This window comes from Labeo rohita, chromosome 1 (genome assembly GCF_022985175.1).
Source record: "Labeo rohita strain BAU-BD-2019 chromosome 1, IGBB_LRoh.1.0, whole genome shotgun sequence".
Classification (NCBI taxonomy): domain Eukaryota; kingdom Metazoa; phylum Chordata; class Actinopteri; order Cypriniformes; family Cyprinidae; genus Labeo; species Labeo rohita.
Genome location: NC_066869.1, coordinates 35,078,832 through 35,100,279, shown reverse-complemented (window position 1 = coordinate 35,100,279; position 21,448 = coordinate 35,078,832). Strand labels below are relative to the sequence as shown.

Genomic DNA, 21,448 nt, shown 5'->3' with positions numbered 1-21,448 from the left:
TCAGCAGTTTCCTTGTTTGAAGTTAACTGCTGTAATTTGCATTTGGTCTGTGAAAAAATGTCTGAACCCCATAATAAAGTGTGCACTATTAGGAGTACACTACCGTACGTTTTATTATCAAATGTGATCAATTTGGAAGGATTCTTTGATGAGTTTGAAGTAAAAAAAACATTTATTTCAAATAGAAAACTTGTAACTTTACTGTCACTTTTGATTGTTGTTTGATTGTTTGTGTAGCTGCCTGTCATCACAGACCTGCGTAACCCATGTCTGAAAGCTCATCACTGGAAGATGCTGGAGGGCATTGTGGATTCCAGCCTACTGAAAGAGCCACTGACTCTTGCTTACTTGCAAGAACTCAACATCTTCCATTTTGGACCACAAATACAGGAGGTGAGTGAAACACTGAGGCTCTCAAAATCCACTGATCTACTCACCTAGACAACATCATAGACACAGTTCAGATTTCAAACTTGTTGGCTGGGTAGGCAGCTCACTTACTTTTGAGGTCAAACCTGACAGGAAAGAGTAATTCAGTGTATGGGTGCAGAAAATTCTTCTTTTAAATCTATAAATCCTCTCAAACCTTCAGGTGTCAGCACAAGCCTCAGGAGAAGAATCTCTGGAGAACATTCTGAGAAAGGTGACATTTATGTTTATCATTCTCATTTAACAACATTTATATGTGTCTTTATAGTCAGCTTTACAGACTCATACTATTGATAGATTGAGGAATCCTGGAAGACTACAGAGTTTGTGGTGCTGCCCCATCGGGATTCCAAGGATGTGTTTATCCTTGGGGGAACTGATGATATTCAGGTAAGAGTGTGTTAGTATGATTGTTCACAGTAATATAGAATTAAAATACAAGAGTTATAGCAATATAAACAAGATGTTAAAGGGATAGTTCACCCAAAAAGGAAAATTATGTCATTAATTACTAGGGATGTAACGCTATTATTAATATTGTGGTATCGTGATAGCAAAACTCGAGTCTCTATATCATCGTGATCTCATGACGATATGAAACGGTAGGCAAAAAGTAGTTTTTAAAATATATTTAAACTTCTTATCCTAACATAAAAGGTCTTTAAAGACCTGCAAAGACCTTTGTTCATCTTCTGAACACAAATTTAGATATTTTTGATGAAATTCTAGAGTTTTCTGAACTTGCATAGACAGCAACACAACTACCATGTTCAAGGTCCAGTAAGGATATTGTTAAAACAGTCGATATGACATCAGTGGTTGAACCGTAATGTTATGAAGCTACATGAATACTTTTTGTGTGCAAAGAAAACAATAATAACGGCTTTATTCAACAATTTCTTCTCTTCTGTGTCAGTCTTTGAGAGTTCATGAGAGTGCCACAAAAAAGTATTCTGGTAGCTTCATAAAATGAAGGTTAAACCACAGATTCCACATGGACTATTTTAACAATGTCTTTACTACCTTTCTGGGCCTTGAACGTGTCAGTTGCGTTGCTGTCCATGCAGGGTCAGAAAGCTCTTGGCTTTAACCAAAAATTTCTTAATTTGTGCTCTGAAGATGAACAAAAGTTGGAACGACCTGTTGGTGAGTGAGTAATGACAAACTTTTCATTTTTGGGTGAACTATGCATTTAATACAGAACAGAGGTTTTCTCATTTACATGAATATTTATACCCTGTCTGTGTGAATGTAAAACTAGGTGCTCCTCGATGACAGTATAGTCAATGTGGCCACAGTTGCATCATCCCGTTATGCAGGCCCCATCAAAGCCAGAGTGGACAAGTGGCAGAGACAGCTGTCTCTATTCAGCGAGACCTTGGTATTCACACCAGAGTGGTGATCCCCTAAAACCAAAGCACTTTTTATTTTTCCGGGTGTTATTGTTTTGTTTTCATAAATTCTACATTATTTCTCTGACTGTTTTCTACTGCGTTCTTAGGATGAGTGGTTGGCATGTCAGAGAAGCTGGCTTTATCTCGAGAGTATTTTCAGTGCTCCTGACATCCAGAGGCAGTTGCCTGCTGAGTCTAAGATGTTCCTTCAAGTGGACAAGTCTTGGAAAGAGATCATGAGGAAAGTCAACCGGCTACCTTATGCCCTACGTGCTGCCACACAAACAGGTCTGACAGGATGTAGTTCAGGAAACACATAAAAAGCTATTTAACAACTCAAAACATTAGATAAAAAACTGAAAAAAAATTAGATGAACACATTTACCTTTAAAAAAACTCTTGTTCAGTGTTAGAAGAGTTTTAGTCTGCAAATTAGTGCATTATATAAATGAAAGCTGTAGGTAAAAGGCAACAATCATTGGAATAGCATCAATTATAAATGACTTTCACCAGTGTTGCCCTCTAATCTGCCTCCTCAGGGCTCTTGGATATTTTCCAAAATAATAACACACTCCTGGAGCGGATACAGAAATGCCTGGAGGCTTACCTGGAGTCCAAGAGAGTTATCTTCCCAAGGTGCCTATGCACACGCACACACTCACAGCAGTTTCTCATCAGAATGCTGATTTTCTCTTTATTCTGTGCCATGACTTAACTCACTTCTCTGGGTGGCACAGGTTCTACTTCTTGTCTAATGATGAACTGTTGGAGATTTTGGCACAGACGCGGAACCCTCAGGCTGTGCAGCCTCATCTGAGGAAGTGTTTTGATGCAATATCACAGCTGGAATTCGGCCTTCTTACCCCTGGAGAAGGCGATACTGGTGAAAAAATACAGTACACTAATGACATCTTAGCCATGGTGTCACCTGAGGGAGAAAAGGTGAATTCTTTTTTCTTTTCTTTTCTGTTTTTGTTTTCATATATGACAAATTTAGTATAAAAAGGTTCAGTGTACCTTTGACTAATTTGTTTTCTCATTAATATTTTCATTTCCCATTGATAAATCAAATGAAAATAGTTCCGTCATTTTGAATAGAAGTGAAATGTTTGGGTATTACTGTATGCAAAAATAGGCCATCTTTTTCTTTCTCATTGTTCATTTCCAAATAGGAAATGAAATGGTCAAAATGTACACAATCACGGTTCATTTGTTTTTCTGTTTTGAAAACAAAAACTAGAAAACAAATTATCCAAATAAAATTTAGAAAATAAGAGTATAATGTTAAAAATATGTATATGTGTGTCTGTGTTGTAGGTGGCACTGGGGAAAGGCCTGAAGGCTCGTGGAAATGTAGAAGACTGGTTGGGGAAGGTGGAGGAGGCCATGTTTTCTTCTCTTAGGAGGCTCAGTAAGGCTGCAATTGCTGACTACCAGAGCAAACCTAGAGTAGAGTGGGTTGTGGCTGGACATCCCTCACAGGTTTGTGCTTATCCAGATGAGATTGTTTATGTGCATCTCTGAGTGTGTGAGTGATTCTCACCTGCACTTTTCTGCAGGTGGTGTTGACCATCTCTCAGCTCATGTGGTGCAGGGACATGGACAACTGCCTGGAGGGAGATCATGATCATTATCAAGCACTACAAGAATTTGAAATCACCAACTTTGAGGTGACAACATATAGCTTTCATAGACCAAATGATTTATCTTTGTATAGTTTAGTTTATTTCCTTTCAAGTCTTTTAATATTTAGTATGTGTAGTGCAAGCATGTGGTTTTTGCATACTGTATGCATGTGTCTGTCTGTATTTGTGCAAATAGAGACTGAATGCTCTTGCTGCACTGGTTCGTGGGAATTTGCCCAGTCTTCATCGGAACATCATCACAGCTCTCATCACCATAGATGTGCATGCCAGAGACATTGTCACAGAGCTTGTCAAAGAGAAGGTTTGTGTATTTCCTTCATCTCATCACCAAGAAATCCTGACCTTTTTGCAATAGATCAGTGCTTCTTAATAGGGCTGTCACAATATTATATTTTCACTACAGGATTATTATGGCCAAAGAATAACCAATAATTATGTTATCTCAATATCTATTGTAATTATTTAATATTTACTCACCTTAACTTATAATGTAAATGCCAATTACTTACCTGTTATGTCTGATAGTTCAAGGGGTTATGGTATGTGTGTGTGTTCGTAGGTGGACTCCAGTGATAATTTCGAGTGGCAGAGGCAGTTGCGGTACTATTGGGATGTGGACCTGGATGACTGTGTGGCTCGGATGGCTCTCTCTCAATATGTCTATGGATATGAATATTTGGGAGCATGTCCTCGTTTGGTGATCACTCCACTGACGGTACATAAATGCAATTTTTTATGATAGTGTATTTAATACATATGCTGTAAAACATGAAGTTATACTTAATGTAAATACATTTTACAGTCTGAACAGTGACGGCTTTTACTTTATATAAACTTTAAAGTTCACTATAAAGTAAAACTAAATTATAAAATTTTACTCTGTAAAAATGTATTTATAAAATTAAATCAACATCAAAAGTAGCTGTAAGTAATGCACAATATATATTACCAAAAACATTAAAGCATTAATAGAATTTTAATTTTAAATTTATGGTTGATTTTGATATAAATTGATTACCTAATTCACTACAGGGTAGAGGTCTGCAGGGCTTTAAAGGAGAAGTCCACTTCCAGAACAAAAATTTATAGATAATGTACTCATCCCCTTGTCATTCAAGATGTTCATGTCTTTTTTTTTTTACAGTCGTAAAGAAATTGTGTTTTGTTAAGGAAAACATTTCAGGATTTTTCTCCATATAATGGACTGCTGTGGTGCCCCGATTTTGAACTTCCAAAATGCAGTTTAAATGTGTCTTCAGATGATCCCAGCCAAGGAAGAAGGGTCTCATCTAGCGAAACGATCGTTTATTTTCATTTAAAAAAATACATTTTAAATACTTTTTAATCTCAAACGCTCATCTTGTCTTGCTCTGCCTGAGCTCTGTGTACTATGGTTCAAGACAGTTAGGGTATGTCAAAAAACTCAATCATATTTTCTCCCTCAACTTCAAAAATCATTTCAAAATCATACCTACATCGCTGCAGAAGTACTGACCCAGTCTTTGCAAAGTGAACATGCAAAGAAGATCAAACACCCTTGACAAAAAAGGTAAAACAGCGATATATCACGATTTTGAAGTTGAGGGAGAACATGAGATGGGAGTTTTTCGACATACCCTCACTGTCATGACCAGGAAAAAAACAGAGCGAGAGCGAGAGCAAGACGAGCATTTGACATTAAAAAGTATAGAAATTGTATTATTTTTATGAAAATAACTGATCGTTTCACTAGTTAAGACCCTTCTTCCTTGGCTGGGATCATTTACAACCGCATTTGGGACCGTTTGAAGCCGCATTTAAACTACATTTTTGAAGTTCAAACCAGAGGCACCATAGAAGTCCAGTATATGGAGAAAAATCCTGAAATGTTTTCCTCAAAAAACAATTTCTTTACGACTGAAGAAAGAAAGACATGAACATCTTGGATGACATTTTTGTTCAGGAAGTGGACTTTTTCTTTAAACTAAAGCCTGAACTCGGCCAGTACCCAAGATCGTCTGACCCGACCCGACTGTTAAATTTAGAGCCTGAACCCGAAATTGATTTTCACAATGACTAGCCAAGCTTTTTAAATATGCTGTATTTCACGATTACGTGCAATTGCCAGTAAACAAATACACAGAAACAGTTTCATTAAGGCTCACGGCCAGTTCAGCACATAAGGCAAAAAAAGCACTTACCAGTTAAGAAATTTTACGAACAACAGGTGCAATGGTCTCATAAATTCCACCAAGTTTTTTAATGGTCGTAACGACAAGGGCATAATTCTTCCAATGTGCAGTTTTCCTTGTAAACTGTAATAAGTTTTCCTTTGAGTAACAATTGGTGGTTTTATTGTGGAAACCTGGCAACCCTGCCTGCCTCTGACCTTAAATCTGCTAAACTTTAGTCAAACATCAGATTGTCTTTTTACCTGTCATGCATAAGAAATATTAGTTTAACCACTGATACTAAAGTCAGGGTTCCCACGGGTCCTTAAAATCCTTGAATGTTTGTGAATCTGAAATAAAAAGTTCAAGGCCCTGGAAAGTTTGTGAAAATAAACATATATAAATATAGCTCCTTGAATGTGCAATAAGTTTTCTGGAAAGATTCCATATTATTCCCTCCAGTCCACATGTGTTATTTCGCCAACACTTTGAGGCCTATGCATACTAGCTTGCTTGATTTACGTTAATTTGGTTGACCATATGTCCACATTAAGGTCTTGAATTTGAGGGTATTGGACCTGGAAAGTCCTCGAAAGATCCTTGAATTTGAAGTTAACCAAGGTGTAGGAACCCTGTGAAGTGCAAATAACAAATAAATATATCACTTTATGCATGGATCTATGTCAGTGTTGTGTGTATGAGTTACTAAGGAGCGTGATTGTACTAATGAGATGTGTGCGAACTGCATCTGCATATGTGTTTGCTCTTTTATGTTAGGATCGATGTTACCTCTGCCTGATGGGAGCGCTGCAGCTAGATCTGGGAGGAGCTCCAGCAGGTCCAGCAGGCACAGGCAAAACTGAGACCACTAAAGACCTTGCGAAAGCTCTGGCAATCCAGTGTGTGGTCTTTAACTGCTCAGATGGACTCGACTATAAGGTGTGTATAGTGAATTCATTGTATCTGTCACTAGGAGGCAGCAGATCCCTAGCTGAGTTCTTTGTGCAGTACATGAAAACCACATCTATTTGAGCTTTACCCAGCAGGCTTATTTATGGCCAGTGTTTAGTGTTTGCTAGGGGAGTCATATGTCATGATTTAAGATTCTGACTAGGCCTTAAAAACAGTCATAGTCAATGTACACTGTTTGTCTTTTTTTATTCTGTCACAGAAACATGACTTTCTGTAGATCATTCCTTTGCTATATATATACATATATATATATATATATATATATAAGCATTTAAAGGATTCAGTATTCTGTTTGCTGCAAGTGTTATATTGCATTTGTGTGTTCAGATGATGGGGACGTTCTTCAGCGGTTTGGCTCAGTCTGGTGCCTGGTGTTGCTTTGACGAGTTCAATCGCATCAACATCGAGGTGCTGTCAGTCATCGCTCAACAACTCATCACTATCAGAAACGCCAAGTCAGCCAGGGTATTACACATACACACTCACATATGCATGTACAATCTCAATTGTGATCAGTTATACAACAATTATGTGCAGCTGCATGTGTCTAGATTGTGTTTGTGTTCGACAGCTACCTCGGTTCATGTTTGAGGGGAGAGAGATAAAATTGGTGATGACCTGTGCTGCTTTCATCACAATGAACCCCGGTTACGCTGGCAGAACTGAACTCCCCGACAACCTGAAAGCCCTTTTCCGACCCATAGCCATGATGGTGCCCAACTACGCTCTTATCGCTGAGGTGTGTGATTAAACAACCCGGTCTGATCCCAGTAATGATGATAAATCACACTAGGTGATAAGTAGAAGGGTCAGAGATGCCGCTGCTCACCTAATGTGTGTACTCATTAAAAGCTTTTGTTTGTTCATGTGTGTGTGTTATTATGAGGAAACTTGTGTCTTACCACTGTGATTTCCTGTTTGTGAATTTTCACACTTGATTGGTTGTAAATTGTACTTTTAACTTGAACACACACTATATTTCCTGTGTAAAATGATGAAATTATTGAATTATTAGGAGCATGTAGAGCATAGGTGCCCAAACCTTTTACTATGAAGGGTCGAAATCCAACTTGATGGCCGATAGTTAGGGATAGTTCACCCAAAAATGACAATTCTGTCATTAATTACTCACCCTCATGCCGTTCTAAACCCATAAGATCTTTGTTAAGATATTTGATGAAATCTGAAAGCTTTCTGACCCTGCATAGACAGCAATGTATTTACCACATTCAAGAGCCGGAAAGGTAGTAAGGACATTGTTAATTATAGTCCATGTGACATCAGTGGTTGATAATAAATATTATGATAATAAATATTACTACATGTATCAATTCACTAGATTTCATCCAAAGCATCCATACATAAAGCAACAAAACACTTTTAGGGAACTAGGGAAGTCCCCTGTAGCCCCCACACAAAACACCATCCCACAGTGTGAAGTGGTTTGGAAACCACAGCTTTAGAGGATATCTGTTTAGAGGTGTTACATGGGTCCTATTAAGTCTTTCAATATTAGCATGTCTTATCTGGCATCCCAGGCAGTTCTACAATATCTTTAACCTTAAAACCTCTCTCTCCCTGCAGGTGATCCTGTACTCTGAGGGCTTTGAGTCTAGTAAGACTCTTGCGAGAAAGATGACTCAGATGTACAAGCTCTGCAGTGAGCAGCTCTCTCAGCAGGATCACTATGATTTTGGCATGAGAGCTGTCAAATCTGTGCTGGTCATGGCAGGGTAAGGCAGATCTCTGCTCTGTTTCTACACCACAAACACATTTTAACATTACTCAATGATTCTCTGTCAATCTAACAAACACTATCATTAGGAGTTTAGTTCACTCCAAAATTAAAATTTCCCGCTAATTTACTCACCCCTGGTTGAAGGTCCAAATTGCAGTTTCAATGCAGCTTCGAAGGGCTCTACATGATCCCAGCCGAGGAATAATGGTCTTATCTAGCGAAACAATCAGTCATTTTCTAAAAAAAGTAAAAAATCATATACTTATTAACCGTAAATGCTTGTCTTGCACTAGCTTGATATCATGCATTATGTAGTCACACTGGAAAGGTCACGTGTGACGTAGGCCGAAATACAGACCCAGAGTTTAAAAAGTGAATGTGCAAAGTAAGTTAAACGCATTTTACAAAAAACAGGTCAAATAACGATGTCGGACAATTTTGAAGTTGGAGGAGAAAATGAGATGGATTTTTCGCCCTACCCTACCTTTTTGAACTAAAGTAAGCAGACAAAGAACTAACCACCTTTCCAACGTGATAATGTAATCCATGAAGTCATAGATGCGCATTTCAAAGCTAGTGGAAGACAAGCATTTGAAAAGTTAAAAAGTATATCAATTTTTTTGTTTTATTTTTTTAAAATGACAGATCGTTTCCCAAGACCCTTATTACTCAGCTGGGATTGTGTAGAGCGCTTTGAAGCTGTATTGAAACTGCAATTTGGGCCTTAAATCCACTGATCCCCACTGAAGTCCACTATATGGAGAAAAATCCTGGAATGTTTTCCTCAAAAACCTTAATTTCTTTTCAATTGAAGAAAGAAAGACATGAATATCTTGGATGGCATGGGTGAGTAAATTTTAATTCAGGAGAATCCTTTAAAGATTTTGGGGTTGATACAAATGTAAAAAAATATATCTTTTTGAAAGAAGTAGGCTATATTTATTCAATGAAAAATAATATTATTCATATTGTGAAATATGTGTTTTTCCTATAGTCCTATAGTCTTGGGATGTGTTTATGTAGGGTCTTCTGACACGTTTATTGTCTTTCTTTATAAACAAGTCAGTACTTGATTGAGAATTAATTTGCACATGCTCTTTCACTGTCATAAATGAGCCAGTTGGTGTTGACTTTGGAGTAAAGACTGATAAAATACAGCTGTGTAAGAAACCACTAAGCAGATAATTTAGGCCTGTTTGGCACGACTATCATCTTCATTAGCCCTGGTCTCAGATCAGTGGCTGTATAGCTGGACCTCACTTGTATTTACTTAAGTGTGTGTGTGTGTGTCAGCACCATGTTACTGGCACATTTATTAGTACTCAGGTTTTATATGCAGCATAAATTCACTTTAGTGTCGCCTTTATTTCATTGTATGCTTCAGTGATTCAAAAGGTCTGTCTTTAAATCAATGTGATTTAGGCTGCTAAACTATTTGCAAGAATATATGAACAACTGTTGGCGCAGAGAGTAATGTGTGTATATGTGAGCAGCATATTCTGTGTAAAATACTGATATGGAGTTAATGTAGTTAATACAGGTTATTTAATAGTCTGGTCACACTTTATTTTAAGGTCCAGTTATCGCTATTAACGAACCATTAACTATGGCTTTTGCCTCAATAAACTCCTAATTTGCTGCTTATTAATAGTTAATAAGGTAGTTGTTAAGTTTAGGTATTGGGTAATACCTGGGTAACTAGTTAATAGTGGGAACTGTTCCCTATATTAAAGTGTTACCAGTAGTCTTACTGATTCACGCAATACTAATTTGTGGTGTGTACCAAGGCATGAGTAACACATTAAATTGTACGGGATTGTTGAGAGAGGCCTATGATTTTCAGATGGTAGCATTATAATGTGTGAAAAAAGGCCTTAAGGAAGCAGCCACATAGCACCCATCTAGAAATGCCTTAGCAACCACCCTAGGAAAACCACCTACAGCACCCTAATGTTGTGGAAGGCAAGCACCACTTACCTCATATTTTCCAGCCCAGCAACCACATAGCATTGCACTAAAAGCACTCACACATAACACTCACAGAGCATCACTCCCATTTTCTTCAGAAAATGTAAAATTCTTGGTTGATTTGTGATCTCCATCTATAGATCTATTGTGTGATTACCTGTGTGTACTAAGTGTGAAATACTGAGCCAGTCCAATTTTTTTGTGATGCTGGTTGTGTGTTCATGCTCACATTTTCTGAATAGCCCTTTATATATTATGTATTGTGTGTGTGTGTGTGTATTCAGGTCATTAAAAAGAGAAAACCCTCACTTGAGCGAGGATGTTGTGCTGATCAGGGCTCTGCGAGACTCAAACCTTCCCAAGTTTCTCAAAGATGATGCAATGCTTTTCAGGTGACCACTTACTGTGTTTATAATACATACAATTTTTAAAATGTTTTTGGAAGAAGTCTCTTATGCTTACCAAAAACAGTATTTTTGCTAAATATTATTGCAATTTAAAAACTGTTTTATACTTTAATATATTTAAAAATGTAATTTATACCTGTGACAGGAAAGCTACATTTTCAGCAGTTATTACTCTGTTCTATATAGTATATACTCTATTCAGTATATATATAAATAGTATATACTCTATTCAGGGTCACATGATCCTTCAGAAATCATATTAATATACTGATTTGATGCCCAAGTAACATTTTTTATTAGCAATGTTTAAAACATGTTGTGCAGCTTGAAATTTCTGTGGACATTTTTTAAGGATTCTTGCGTGAATAAAAGTGTTTAAAACAGCACAGTTTATTTAAAATATATAACTTTTGTAACATTAGAAGTGACTTTACTTTTAATCAATTTAATACATCCTTACTGAATAAGAGAGAGCACAAGTATGCGTGTACCTAGATGTGACCTAAATTTGCCAAAATCTGCGATGTCCTCATATGTAAAACAGTATAGAAATAAAGTAAAAAAAAGTTTGTTTTTAAAATGGAATGCAGAAACTAACTAAAATAAAAATAGTGTAAGAGTTTTATATTTTATTTTATTAGAGGTAATCTTTATTTCAATTAACAATTTTTTTATTGCTCTGATAACCCTCTAACTGTAATAACCCTGATAATTAGGGTGTAGGTTAGGGTTAGGGCTAAGTAGTATTTATAACTAGCTATATATAAAAACAATAAAAGTCTGTGAAATGTCCCAGTTTAGATGTGTGTAAATGTGTGTGTCTAAAATATATTTATTTACAAGTTTCTACTGAGTACTGTAGCCATTTCACATGATCATACAATCTCCACCATGAGGGGGAGCCACCATTATGTAGAATAAAATAGCCTTTTCCATCTAATGTGAGTGTGCATTTTTTATGCTTATTTGTCATTTATTTCTTTAGCTATAAACATCTAGATAGGTGTACTTTCGATAATTTGATATTTTAAGACCTAATCCAATCTAGTCCAGGTCTAAATACTGTATATGTGTGTCAATCCCTAACTCCCTTTTTTCTTCCCTAAGTGGCATCTTGTCAGACCTCTTCCCTGGCGTCACTATCCCAGAGCATGACTATGGTGTGTTGCAGTCCACCATTCACTCATCCCTGTGCCAACGCTCCCTCCAGCCCCTCCCAAGCATCATAAGCAAGGTCATCCAACTCTACGAGACCATGCTTGTCCGCCATGGGGTAATGCTTGTGGGGCCCACCGGAGGTGGCAAAACCACTGTCTACCGTGTGCTGGCAGACACCTTGGACACACTGTATCATGCTGGCCACCAAAATCCCTTCTACCGCCCTGTAAAGACCTATGTGCTCAACCCGAAGTCAGTGAGCATGGGTGAGCTTTATGGGGAGGTGAACCCGCTGACGCTTGAATGGCGGGATGGTCTTATGGCGCTTTGTGTGCGGGCAGCAGTCCAGGACTTCAGTGACAACCACAAATGGGTGATCAGTGACGGCCCGGTGGACGCACTGTGGATTGAGAACATGAACACAGTGCTAGATGATAATAAGATGCTTTGCTTAGCCAACAGTGAAAGGATCAAACTCACACCTTCAATACACATGATGTTTGAGGTGAGATGTTCAAATGTGAACCAGTTTGTTGAATTCCAAGCGCACTTTCTGTTTTTAATTAGAGGCTAGTCACGTACGCTTACATGCTACGCTTTCTCAATCAGGTTCAGGACCTAGCAGTGGCGTCTCCTGCCACGGTAAGCCGTTGTGGGATGGTGTACATTGACCCAGAGGAGCTTAAGTGGATGCCGTACGTTCAGACGTGGCTCACAGGTTTTGCAGAGAAGGTGAAGCCTTTGAAACTCAGTTTTTATTAGAAGCATTTGGAGTTTTGATTAAGAGTTTTATAGGCAGTATGTATTTTGTATGTAGTTTTTAGACTTGTAGAGCTATAACCATCTTGGAAATTTTGTGTTTTTTAGATCACAGAGCCTGTACGTGGATATTTGATGGAGCTGTTTGAACAATATGTGGAGAAGGGCCTGCAGTTTGTATCAAAGCACTGTGTGCAGGCCATTGCACAGGTGGACATCAGTAAAGTCACAACCCTCTGCTGCCTGCTGGAAGCGTTACTGTTCTGTGATGGAGGCCCTAACCTCAAAATGGTATAATGCTTCTCAACTATAACCAAAATTAATGTTAAAGAGACAAAAAAAAATGTTATGGTGTTTAACCACACAAAAGAAAACCCAGTAGATGTACACTACTTGATCAAAAAGGGATTTCTGATCAAACTAGGTAGTAAAAATATATATAATGTTAAAAAAATATTTCCATTTCAATTAAATGCTGTTCTTTTTTTATCTTTTATTCATCAAAGAATCCTGAAAATGTGTCATGGTTTCCAAAAAAGAAAAAAAAAGTTTGTTTTTGACATTGATGGTAATTAGAAATGTTTCTTCAGCACCAAATCAGCATACTACAGGGTGGGCCATTTATATGGATACATCACACATCAAACTTATTGGGAATTTCACAAGAAAAACAATGGTGTGCTTGGTTTTAACGTAACTTTATTCTTTCATGAGTTATTTACAAGTTTCTGACCACTTATAATGTGCCACAAACAAGACGTTAATATCACCAACCATTCCCATTTTATTAAGGTGTATCCATATAAATGGCCCACCCTGTATTATGGTTTCTGAAGGAACATTAGACACTGAAGTCTGGATTTCTGGCTGCTGAAAATTCAGCTTTGCCATCATAGGAATAAATTACATTTAAAATATAATAAAATAGAAAACTGTTATTTTAAATTGTAATAGTGTTTCACAATTTTGTGGTTTTAACCATATTTTCTATTAAATAAATACTGCATTAGTGAGCACAAGAAACTTGTTTAAAAAACAACAAAAAGTGACCTAAAATATAAATGCTATACATTCACATGTACAAAGACCCATGTATTTTGTGTGAGAAAAAAAGTGTTGCAGTGTCTTGCAAAAGTTTTCATACCCCTTCATTTTTCACAATTTGTTGTTGCAGCCTTATGTTAAACTGCTTTAAATTACTTTTTTCCACAATCTACACTCCATACACCATAATGACAGCACAAAACAGGTCTGTAACATCTTTAATTTATTTATTAGAAATAAAAAACTTAAATTATTCCATTGCATAAGTATTCATACCCTTTTCTGGGACACTAGAAATTTAGCTCAGGAGCACTCATATCGCTTGTAGATATTACTACACTTCGAGTGGAGTTAAACTGTGGCAAATTCATTTGAATGAGTATGATTTGGAAAGGCACACACCTCTCAGAAAAGGTCTAAAAGCTGAAAGTAAATATTAGGGCAAAAAACAAGCCCTGAGGTCAAAATAACTGCCTGTAGAGCTCAGAAACAGGCTTGTGTCAAGTCACAGATCTGGGGAAGAGTTCCGAAAAAAATTCTGCCGCATTGAAGGTTCACAGAAGCATGTAGCCTCCATTATCCATAATGGAAGACACTTGGAACAACTAGGACTTTTTCTAGAGCTGGCCAAACTGAGCAAGCGATGGAGAAGGGGCTTGGTTATACTAGTGACCAAGAAGCTGATGGTCACTTTAGTTGAGCTCTATGATCATATATGCAGATGGAAAAAACTTACAGAAGGACAAACATCACTGCAACATGGCGGTGTGTCCAAACTCAATCCTCTCCTTAGTGAAGCCACATGAAAACCCACTTGGAATTTGCAAAAAAGCACCTAAAGGACCTTCAGATTGTGAGAAACAAGATTCTCTAGTCTGTTTTTCAATGGCAGGGACTGAGGAACTCGTCAGAGTAGAAGGAAAGCTCAGTGCACCGAAATATGAAACTCTTAATGAAAACCCAGTCCAGAGCATTCAGAACCTCAGAATGAGCAGAAGGTTCACCTTTCAACAGGACAATGACCTTAAGCACACATCAAAAGTGGCTTATAGACAACTCTGTGAATGTCCTTGAGTGGGCCAGCCAGAGCCTTGGCTAGAACACAATCAAATATTTCTGGAGAAACTTGAAAATCTGCCAGCCCCCATCCACGCTGACAGAGCGGTGACAGAGAGGTGAAGAGGTGAGGTAAAGAGTGGCAGATAATTGCCAGCTGCCGATGTGCAAAGCTTGTCGCATCATACAAAAAATAAAAGACTTGAGGTTGTAAAGGTGCTTCAACTAAGTACTGAGTCAAAGGTTTAAATACTTATGCAAAGTACTTATTTTGGTGTTTTATTTTTAATAAATTTGAAAAGTTGTCACAAATCATTTTTTTGCTTTGTCATTATGGTGTATGGAGTGGAAATTGATGTGGGAAAAAGTAATGTAAAGCAGTTTAACATAAGTCTGCAACATAACAAAACATGGAAAAAAGAAGGGGCATGAATACCTTCTCAAGGTACTGTATAATATAAAGACAACATGTTATTTACAATATTAAATGGCTTTTATACTGTTACTGTACTGATACAAAACAAATTATTATTATTAATGTTATTTAAATATTTTTTACCCACTAATAAAGTAATGATTCAATATAACGATTCAGAGAGGAGTGAGAACTTGGGTTGAAATTTGAGTATCATAAATCAAAACTTTGGACTGGCAGAGTTCAGAACATTCAGATCCCAAAACTAAAGCACACTCATATTGATATACAGTAGTTCTGCAGTATAAGCTAAGAATACCAATGTCAAGTTGTTAGAAATGCAGTATGTTGGTAACTAACTTTGCTTTTTTGTCTATATATTTGCAGGAGGCCAGTAAACTGAACAGTATGTTGTGTCAGACGTTTGTGTTCTGCTACCTGTGGGCACTGGGGGGGAATTTGATCGACAGCCACTGGGACACATTCGACACATTCGTCAGACAACAGTTTGAGGGCAACAGTGATGCAAAGGTACTTTTTTATACAAAAATACACCTAAAATACACCATAGATAATTTTGATTTAACGGTGAAGTGCTTACATTTATGGATAAATGTGTCAATAAATATAATGGGGACTTTCTGTTTTATTGCCATAATTAATGACAATCATATCAGCCTTCTAATAGCATTTTGTTCAGGAAAAGACACTATTATGTGTTAGAAGATTTTGAGGAACATGTTTGGTTCTTCACAGATCTACAGCCATAACGTGTTCATAATTTTACATAATCTAAATGGTAATGATATTTTTTTTCTCTAGTCCCACTGTAATGTTTTCTCAGTGGTTATACAGTAGCTATTCCTGCTAAATAACTGATGTGGAACATTGAAGACACTGCAAACCTCATCTGGGCTTTGACCCTGAAAGAAGCACATTAACCTGACTGAGAGGTCATTGTAAATTATATATAGCACCTGACTGGTTCAGTTCTTTTTATAAAGACAGCAATGTCTTGTGTGTCTGTTACATTCGTAAATGTGACCTTGGGAATATCTAATGAGAAATAGATTGAAGGAAAACAATATGTCCCAAGCATTTGTATAAGGATAAAGGGAAGGTGTTGTATTTATTTCAGAAGGTCAGAATGCAGTGGAGAGTGTCATTATTAGTATTCCACAGAGCGAGACAGAAGGAGCGAGGGAGGAGGGGAGGAGAGCAGAAGAAAAGGAAGTGGTGAATTTGAGATGAACAAGGGTGCTAGAACCTGCCCTTATAATAAAGACTCCAGAAAAAAAACAAAACATTTTTTTCTATTCTCAGACTCTAGTGGGTTCACAGCATTGCTTTTACTGTTGATTATACCTATTTAAACAAACCCTCTTATGAAGGACCTGAGCAATATTTAGAGATCAGAATATCATAGTAATCCCCATTCACTTTTCATTTCATGGAAAACAGCAGCTGCTAAACATCCAATTTTGTGTTCTAATGACATTCTAAATGGCATAAAGTACATATTAGAGTGAACTCTCTCTCTCTCTGTAACAGTTGCCCAGTGGAGGTGATTTATGGAGTGTCTATATGAACTTTGATGCTAAATGTTTAGAGCCATGGGAGAAGGTCATTCCTTGCTTTAGTTATAACAGTGAGATGCCCTTCTTCGAGATGCTGGTACCCACCACAGACACCGTGAGGTACGGATACCTGATGGAAAAACTGCTATCTGTCAATCACTCTGTCCTCTTTACGGGCATCACTGGAGTGGGAAAGGTAAGGCGAGTATGTTTAATGTGCTGTAAGTGTGCGTCAAGCAATAAAGTTTTTCATGTGTTCATCAATACAAATTGCTTACTAGGCTTATTGTGCATTTTAGTCTGTGGTGGCACGGGCATTGTTGAACAGTGTTCAGGAAAAGGCAGGTTATGTCCCTGTCTATATCAACTTCTCAGCCCAGACTTCATCAGCTAGAACCCAAGAGATCATTGAGTCCAAACTTGAGAAGAAGAGAAAAAATATACTTGGTAAGACACATCTGGGTATGTTTTGGTCTGGTGTGTAAACTGCCATACTGAAAATGTGCTTATGTATTTCAGGTGCTCCTGCTAATAAAAAGATTGTGGTGTTTGTGGATGATCTGAATATGCCAAAACTCGACAGTTATGGCTCTCAGCCCCCTATAGAGCTGCTTAGACAGTTTCAGGACTTCCATGGCTTCTATGACAGAGAAAAGTTCTTCTGGAAGGAGATACACGTAAGCAACAGACACACATAAAAAATAGAATCGTGTCATGTTTCCTTGAGAAGTATTAAAAGACTTGTCCTTGTTTCACTTCACTAGCTAGAGTTGGAAATTGAAAACTGTTTCTTATTCATGACCGGTATTGTTCAAATGGGAATAAATAAACAAAAACTAAATTTAACAAAAGGATTTTTAGAAAGTTCAGTTCAGTTTGATTCTTGAAGATTAGCATTCTTCATGTGAACACTGGACAGAACACTAAAAATGCTTCACACGGTGTTATCAGATAGCAAACATGCAGCACAACCACTGTAATCTAATTTGTGGACAAATGGCTCTTATGAGCCACTTTTCTACCAAATCTGGCTCACAAATTGATCTCAGTGTCATGAGATATTTTTGAACAAGTCTAAAGTCCTGTTCACATAGCTATAATGACAACTAAAAAATATAGCTGCAAGCAGCAATTAAGGGGCCAAGTACTACAGTAGCATGCATGGCAGCAAGCATCAGACCAGCTGCAGCAATGAGTAATTGAAGCCATTTTAAGATGATTTTAGTGAAAATGGCTGAAAAATCATAAAAACAACCACTAGTAATATGATGTAATGGCTTATCACTTTTGACCAATAGGAGGTGCTGTAATGAAATCGACGTGGTGTGTTCTGTGTGGGGTGACACACAAAGTTTGGTGTCAATATGTCAAAGCTTTGCAGAGATACAGCCTCAGATGTAGTCTGGCATCATGCCTCAACTTTGTTGCATTGCTATACAAAAACGGTTTTGTCTATCAACATGAAATCCATAACTTTTGTCAACACATTCTGAAGATGATCTTACTTGATTTTGGTGAAAATTGGATCAACGGTTGAGGAGGAGTTTGAAAAAGTAGGTTTTTATCAAGATCAAACATAATCAAAATGGCGGACAGGAAGTTTGTCCGACTACGGCAAAATTGGTATCGATGTTGACGGCATGACCCAAGGAATATTTTGACACCAGTTTCATTACAAAAGAATAATGCAATCAAACTTTTTAGCATTTTTGAACATTTCGTCATTAATGGTTAATGAATGGTGTATTACTTTTGATCAGTTGGTTGATGAATTGATGTGGTGCAGTCAGTGTGAGGTGACAATGGCACATACAAAGTTTGGTGTCAATATATCAAAGTTTGGCAGAGATACAGCCTCAGACGTAGTCTGGCATCATGCCTCAGCTTTGTTACAAAAACGGTTTTGTCTATCAACATGAAACCCATGCAATGATTGGGATGATTCCAGCAAATTTGTTGATGTGTTAAACAATAACCGTTTCGTGTATCGACACAAAAACCATAACTTTTTGCCAGCATGGCCTGAAAATAAGTCAAATTTGGTGAAAATTGGACCAGTGGTCTAGGACAGTGGTTCCCAACTACATTCCTGGAGGCCCCCCACTGCACATTTTTCATCTCTCCTTTGTCTGACACACACATTTTAGGTCTTGGAGCTTGTACTAATGAGCTTATGATCTGAATCAGGTGTGTTTGATTAAGGAGACATGAAAACATGCAGTGTTCAGGGGTTTCCAGGAACGTGGTCCGGAACCACTGGTCTAGGAGGATTTCCAAAAAGTAGGTTCTCAATATAAATCAAAATGGTGGACAGGAAGTTTGGCTGACTATAGCAAAATTGGCATCTCTGTTCTCAGCATTAACCTAAGAATATATTGAGATCACTTTTCATTACAGTAATTTCTTTATAACTTTTGAGTCAAACTTTTTGAGTCCTGTCAGAGCATGATGCTGAAAACACATACCAAATTTTGTAACGATATGTGAATGCATTTGTGAAATATAGCATTTTACAACAAAATTAAAAATGTCCAACACCTAAAATGGCTGACATGGGAAAATTGGGTATGGTTCGACTATTTTTTATACCTCCTGACCATTAGGTGGCTCTGCATCAGAACATGGTTGTTGTAACACAACTATTGAACTATTAAAAATGACCAAAAAAAAAAAAAAACTCTTGACATTACAAATTTGGAATTTTGGTGGCCATTTGACTCAGCATGAGGAGGATTCAGAGGAAAAAGAATTTTCCTTCTAGACTTATGGTTTAAAAGTTATTAGCATAAACATGAGTGAAAATTTGGACAAGTGGCTGGCGCTACAGAGTTTGAGTTAGAGACTTTAAACTTGCTGTGGTTAATGCTGAGACTGTCCTCTATCTGTGTGCCAAATTCCATAACTTTCCCGCAAGTTGTTCTGTGGGCTGCCATAGACTTCCTGAGTGGAAGAAGAAGCAGAATAATAAGAGCCAACGGATACAATAGGTGCCTATGCCCCTTCAGTGCTTGGCCCCTAATAATGATAACTATAAAGTTTTAATAATCGTTGTAATTATTAATGAATTAATCTAATTAATCTGTTGTAATAGGGTCCGCAACCGTAACAATGATGACACAGAGGAATAATTTTGAAAGTGATTTAACTATTATATATTTTTTTTCCAGCTTAAAAAACACTGACAGCCAATCAGAATCTATCCTGCATTAAAGACCTTAAGCATTTAAGCATTTAGTGTGGAAGCTTAGCAAAGCGTTATAGTTACACAGTTGTAGTGTTGTTTTGATATAGCACTGTATAATTAGGATTTATTACTGAGGGTCAGGGGTTGAGTGTACTGAAAATGTCATTAATAGAATCATTAAGAAATCAGAATTGTTAACTAGAACCAGAATTTCTTAAGATTTCCATCTCTAATCTTGCGCATCTGCTGTGAGACCAGTAGTTTGTGCAGAAATCTCAGGGATCACATTCTATGTTTATCAAGCATTTTAATCGTTAAACATTTTCTTACTCTCTGTCTCACTATCTCTCTCTATGGGCATGGAAAATAATGTATGTTGTAACGATTATCCTATAATGAGCGGGACTAATGCTTGATGTTTGAAGTAGCTGCTCTCATTGTAATATTGCCTTACCTCGGGAATGAGTCTTAATTATGTATTTTTCACACACCAGCATCAAGTAAACCCTGTGTATGAACACACACTCATACAAACAAAGATAAAAGTGCATAATTAAAACAAGGACAATTATGCGATTTGGCAAGGTTACAGAGAAATATGGTGATCTGAGATGTTGTAGTTGACCTCAATACTCATCAAATATGTGATCTGATAAATAAGCAAAAAGCAGAAATATGATGAGAAAAGAACCTGCTGAGGATTAAAAGAATGATTTGTGAGTCTCAAATAAGCTTTGCCCTTGGAGAAACTCATCTGGGTTAGTGTGGCTCTTTGGTGGCTGAATATGACTCTGCTTTGACTTTGACACAGCTACATTTCCTGAATGATTTTTCTGTCATTTGAAGAGTAATTGGTCATTAAGTTTTCCAGCTGTCATGAATGCTCTCATTTTAATTTGGGTTTTAATCAATATTACATTAATTTTTTTCTAGTAAAGGTTTGATGAGATTAGTGGAAGTGTCAAAAAAAGTTAAATGATGTCCCTTGGATATTTTTTACTATGCACTTACTCACCACCTTCTCTCTCCTTCTCCTCCCTAAGGATATGACCATAGCTGCAGCCTGTGCGCCTCCTGGTGGAGGTCGAAACCCGGTGACCCCTCGTTTCATCCGCCACTTCAGCATGCTGTGCCTCCCAACGCCCTCAGAGCAGAGCCTCAAACAGATTTTTAAGGTCAGACATATGGCAGCACTCATTTTGAATGAACATTTTACTTTTAAATTCAACATGAAGTCAAAATTGACCCATTTACTCTCCTAATTCATGTTTTCACTCTTATTGTGCTTAATTCACTGGTACATGTTATTACAAATAAATGTGTCAAAATACAATAAATGCTTTGCATCTGAAACAATGTTGCTTTTTAGTTAACATAATGATTTCCCCTCCAACCACCTGGCTATGTAACATCCAGTCATGTCCCTCTGGATAAAATCAAGTCCTGGCCTACTTTTTGCTCATTGAATATCCAGTTTCTCTCGTAATTATGTCACATATATCTATGACAGTCAAAGTGTTGCCAACGCTGTTTCATCATGTTGCCTTTAAA

At 37.4% G+C, this 21,448-nt stretch overlaps 1 protein-coding gene across 1 annotated transcript in view; it reads left to right on the top strand.

The window, feature by feature from the left end:
• Positions 1-21,448, top strand: part of dnah6 (dynein, axonemal, heavy chain 6) — an 88,135-nt gene that overhangs the window by 13,774 nt on the left and 52,913 nt on the right. The window contains exons 20-43 of the mRNA XM_051120415.1: positions 238-393; positions 593-643; positions 727-819; positions 1,691-1,810; positions 1,931-2,111; positions 2,363-2,459; positions 2,561-2,765; positions 3,141-3,305; positions 3,383-3,493; positions 3,645-3,770; positions 4,029-4,184; positions 6,397-6,558; positions 6,919-7,056; positions 7,163-7,330; positions 8,176-8,324; positions 10,582-10,689; positions 11,812-12,367; positions 12,472-12,594; positions 12,730-12,912; positions 15,524-15,667; positions 16,688-16,909; positions 17,013-17,160; positions 17,233-17,390; positions 20,941-21,072. Of these exons, the coding sequence (XP_050976372.1) occupies positions 238-393; positions 593-643; positions 727-819; positions 1,691-1,810; positions 1,931-2,111; positions 2,363-2,459; positions 2,561-2,765; positions 3,141-3,305; positions 3,383-3,493; positions 3,645-3,770; positions 4,029-4,184; positions 6,397-6,558; positions 6,919-7,056; positions 7,163-7,330; positions 8,176-8,324; positions 10,582-10,689; positions 11,812-12,367; positions 12,472-12,594; positions 12,730-12,912; positions 15,524-15,667; positions 16,688-16,909; positions 17,013-17,160; positions 17,233-17,390; positions 20,941-21,072 (3,852 nt within the window). The remainder of the gene's footprint in view (positions 1-237; positions 394-592; positions 644-726; positions 820-1,690; positions 1,811-1,930; positions 2,112-2,362; positions 2,460-2,560; positions 2,766-3,140; positions 3,306-3,382; positions 3,494-3,644; positions 3,771-4,028; positions 4,185-6,396; positions 6,559-6,918; positions 7,057-7,162; positions 7,331-8,175; positions 8,325-10,581; positions 10,690-11,811; positions 12,368-12,471; positions 12,595-12,729; positions 12,913-15,523; positions 15,668-16,687; positions 16,910-17,012; positions 17,161-17,232; positions 17,391-20,940; positions 21,073-21,448) is intronic.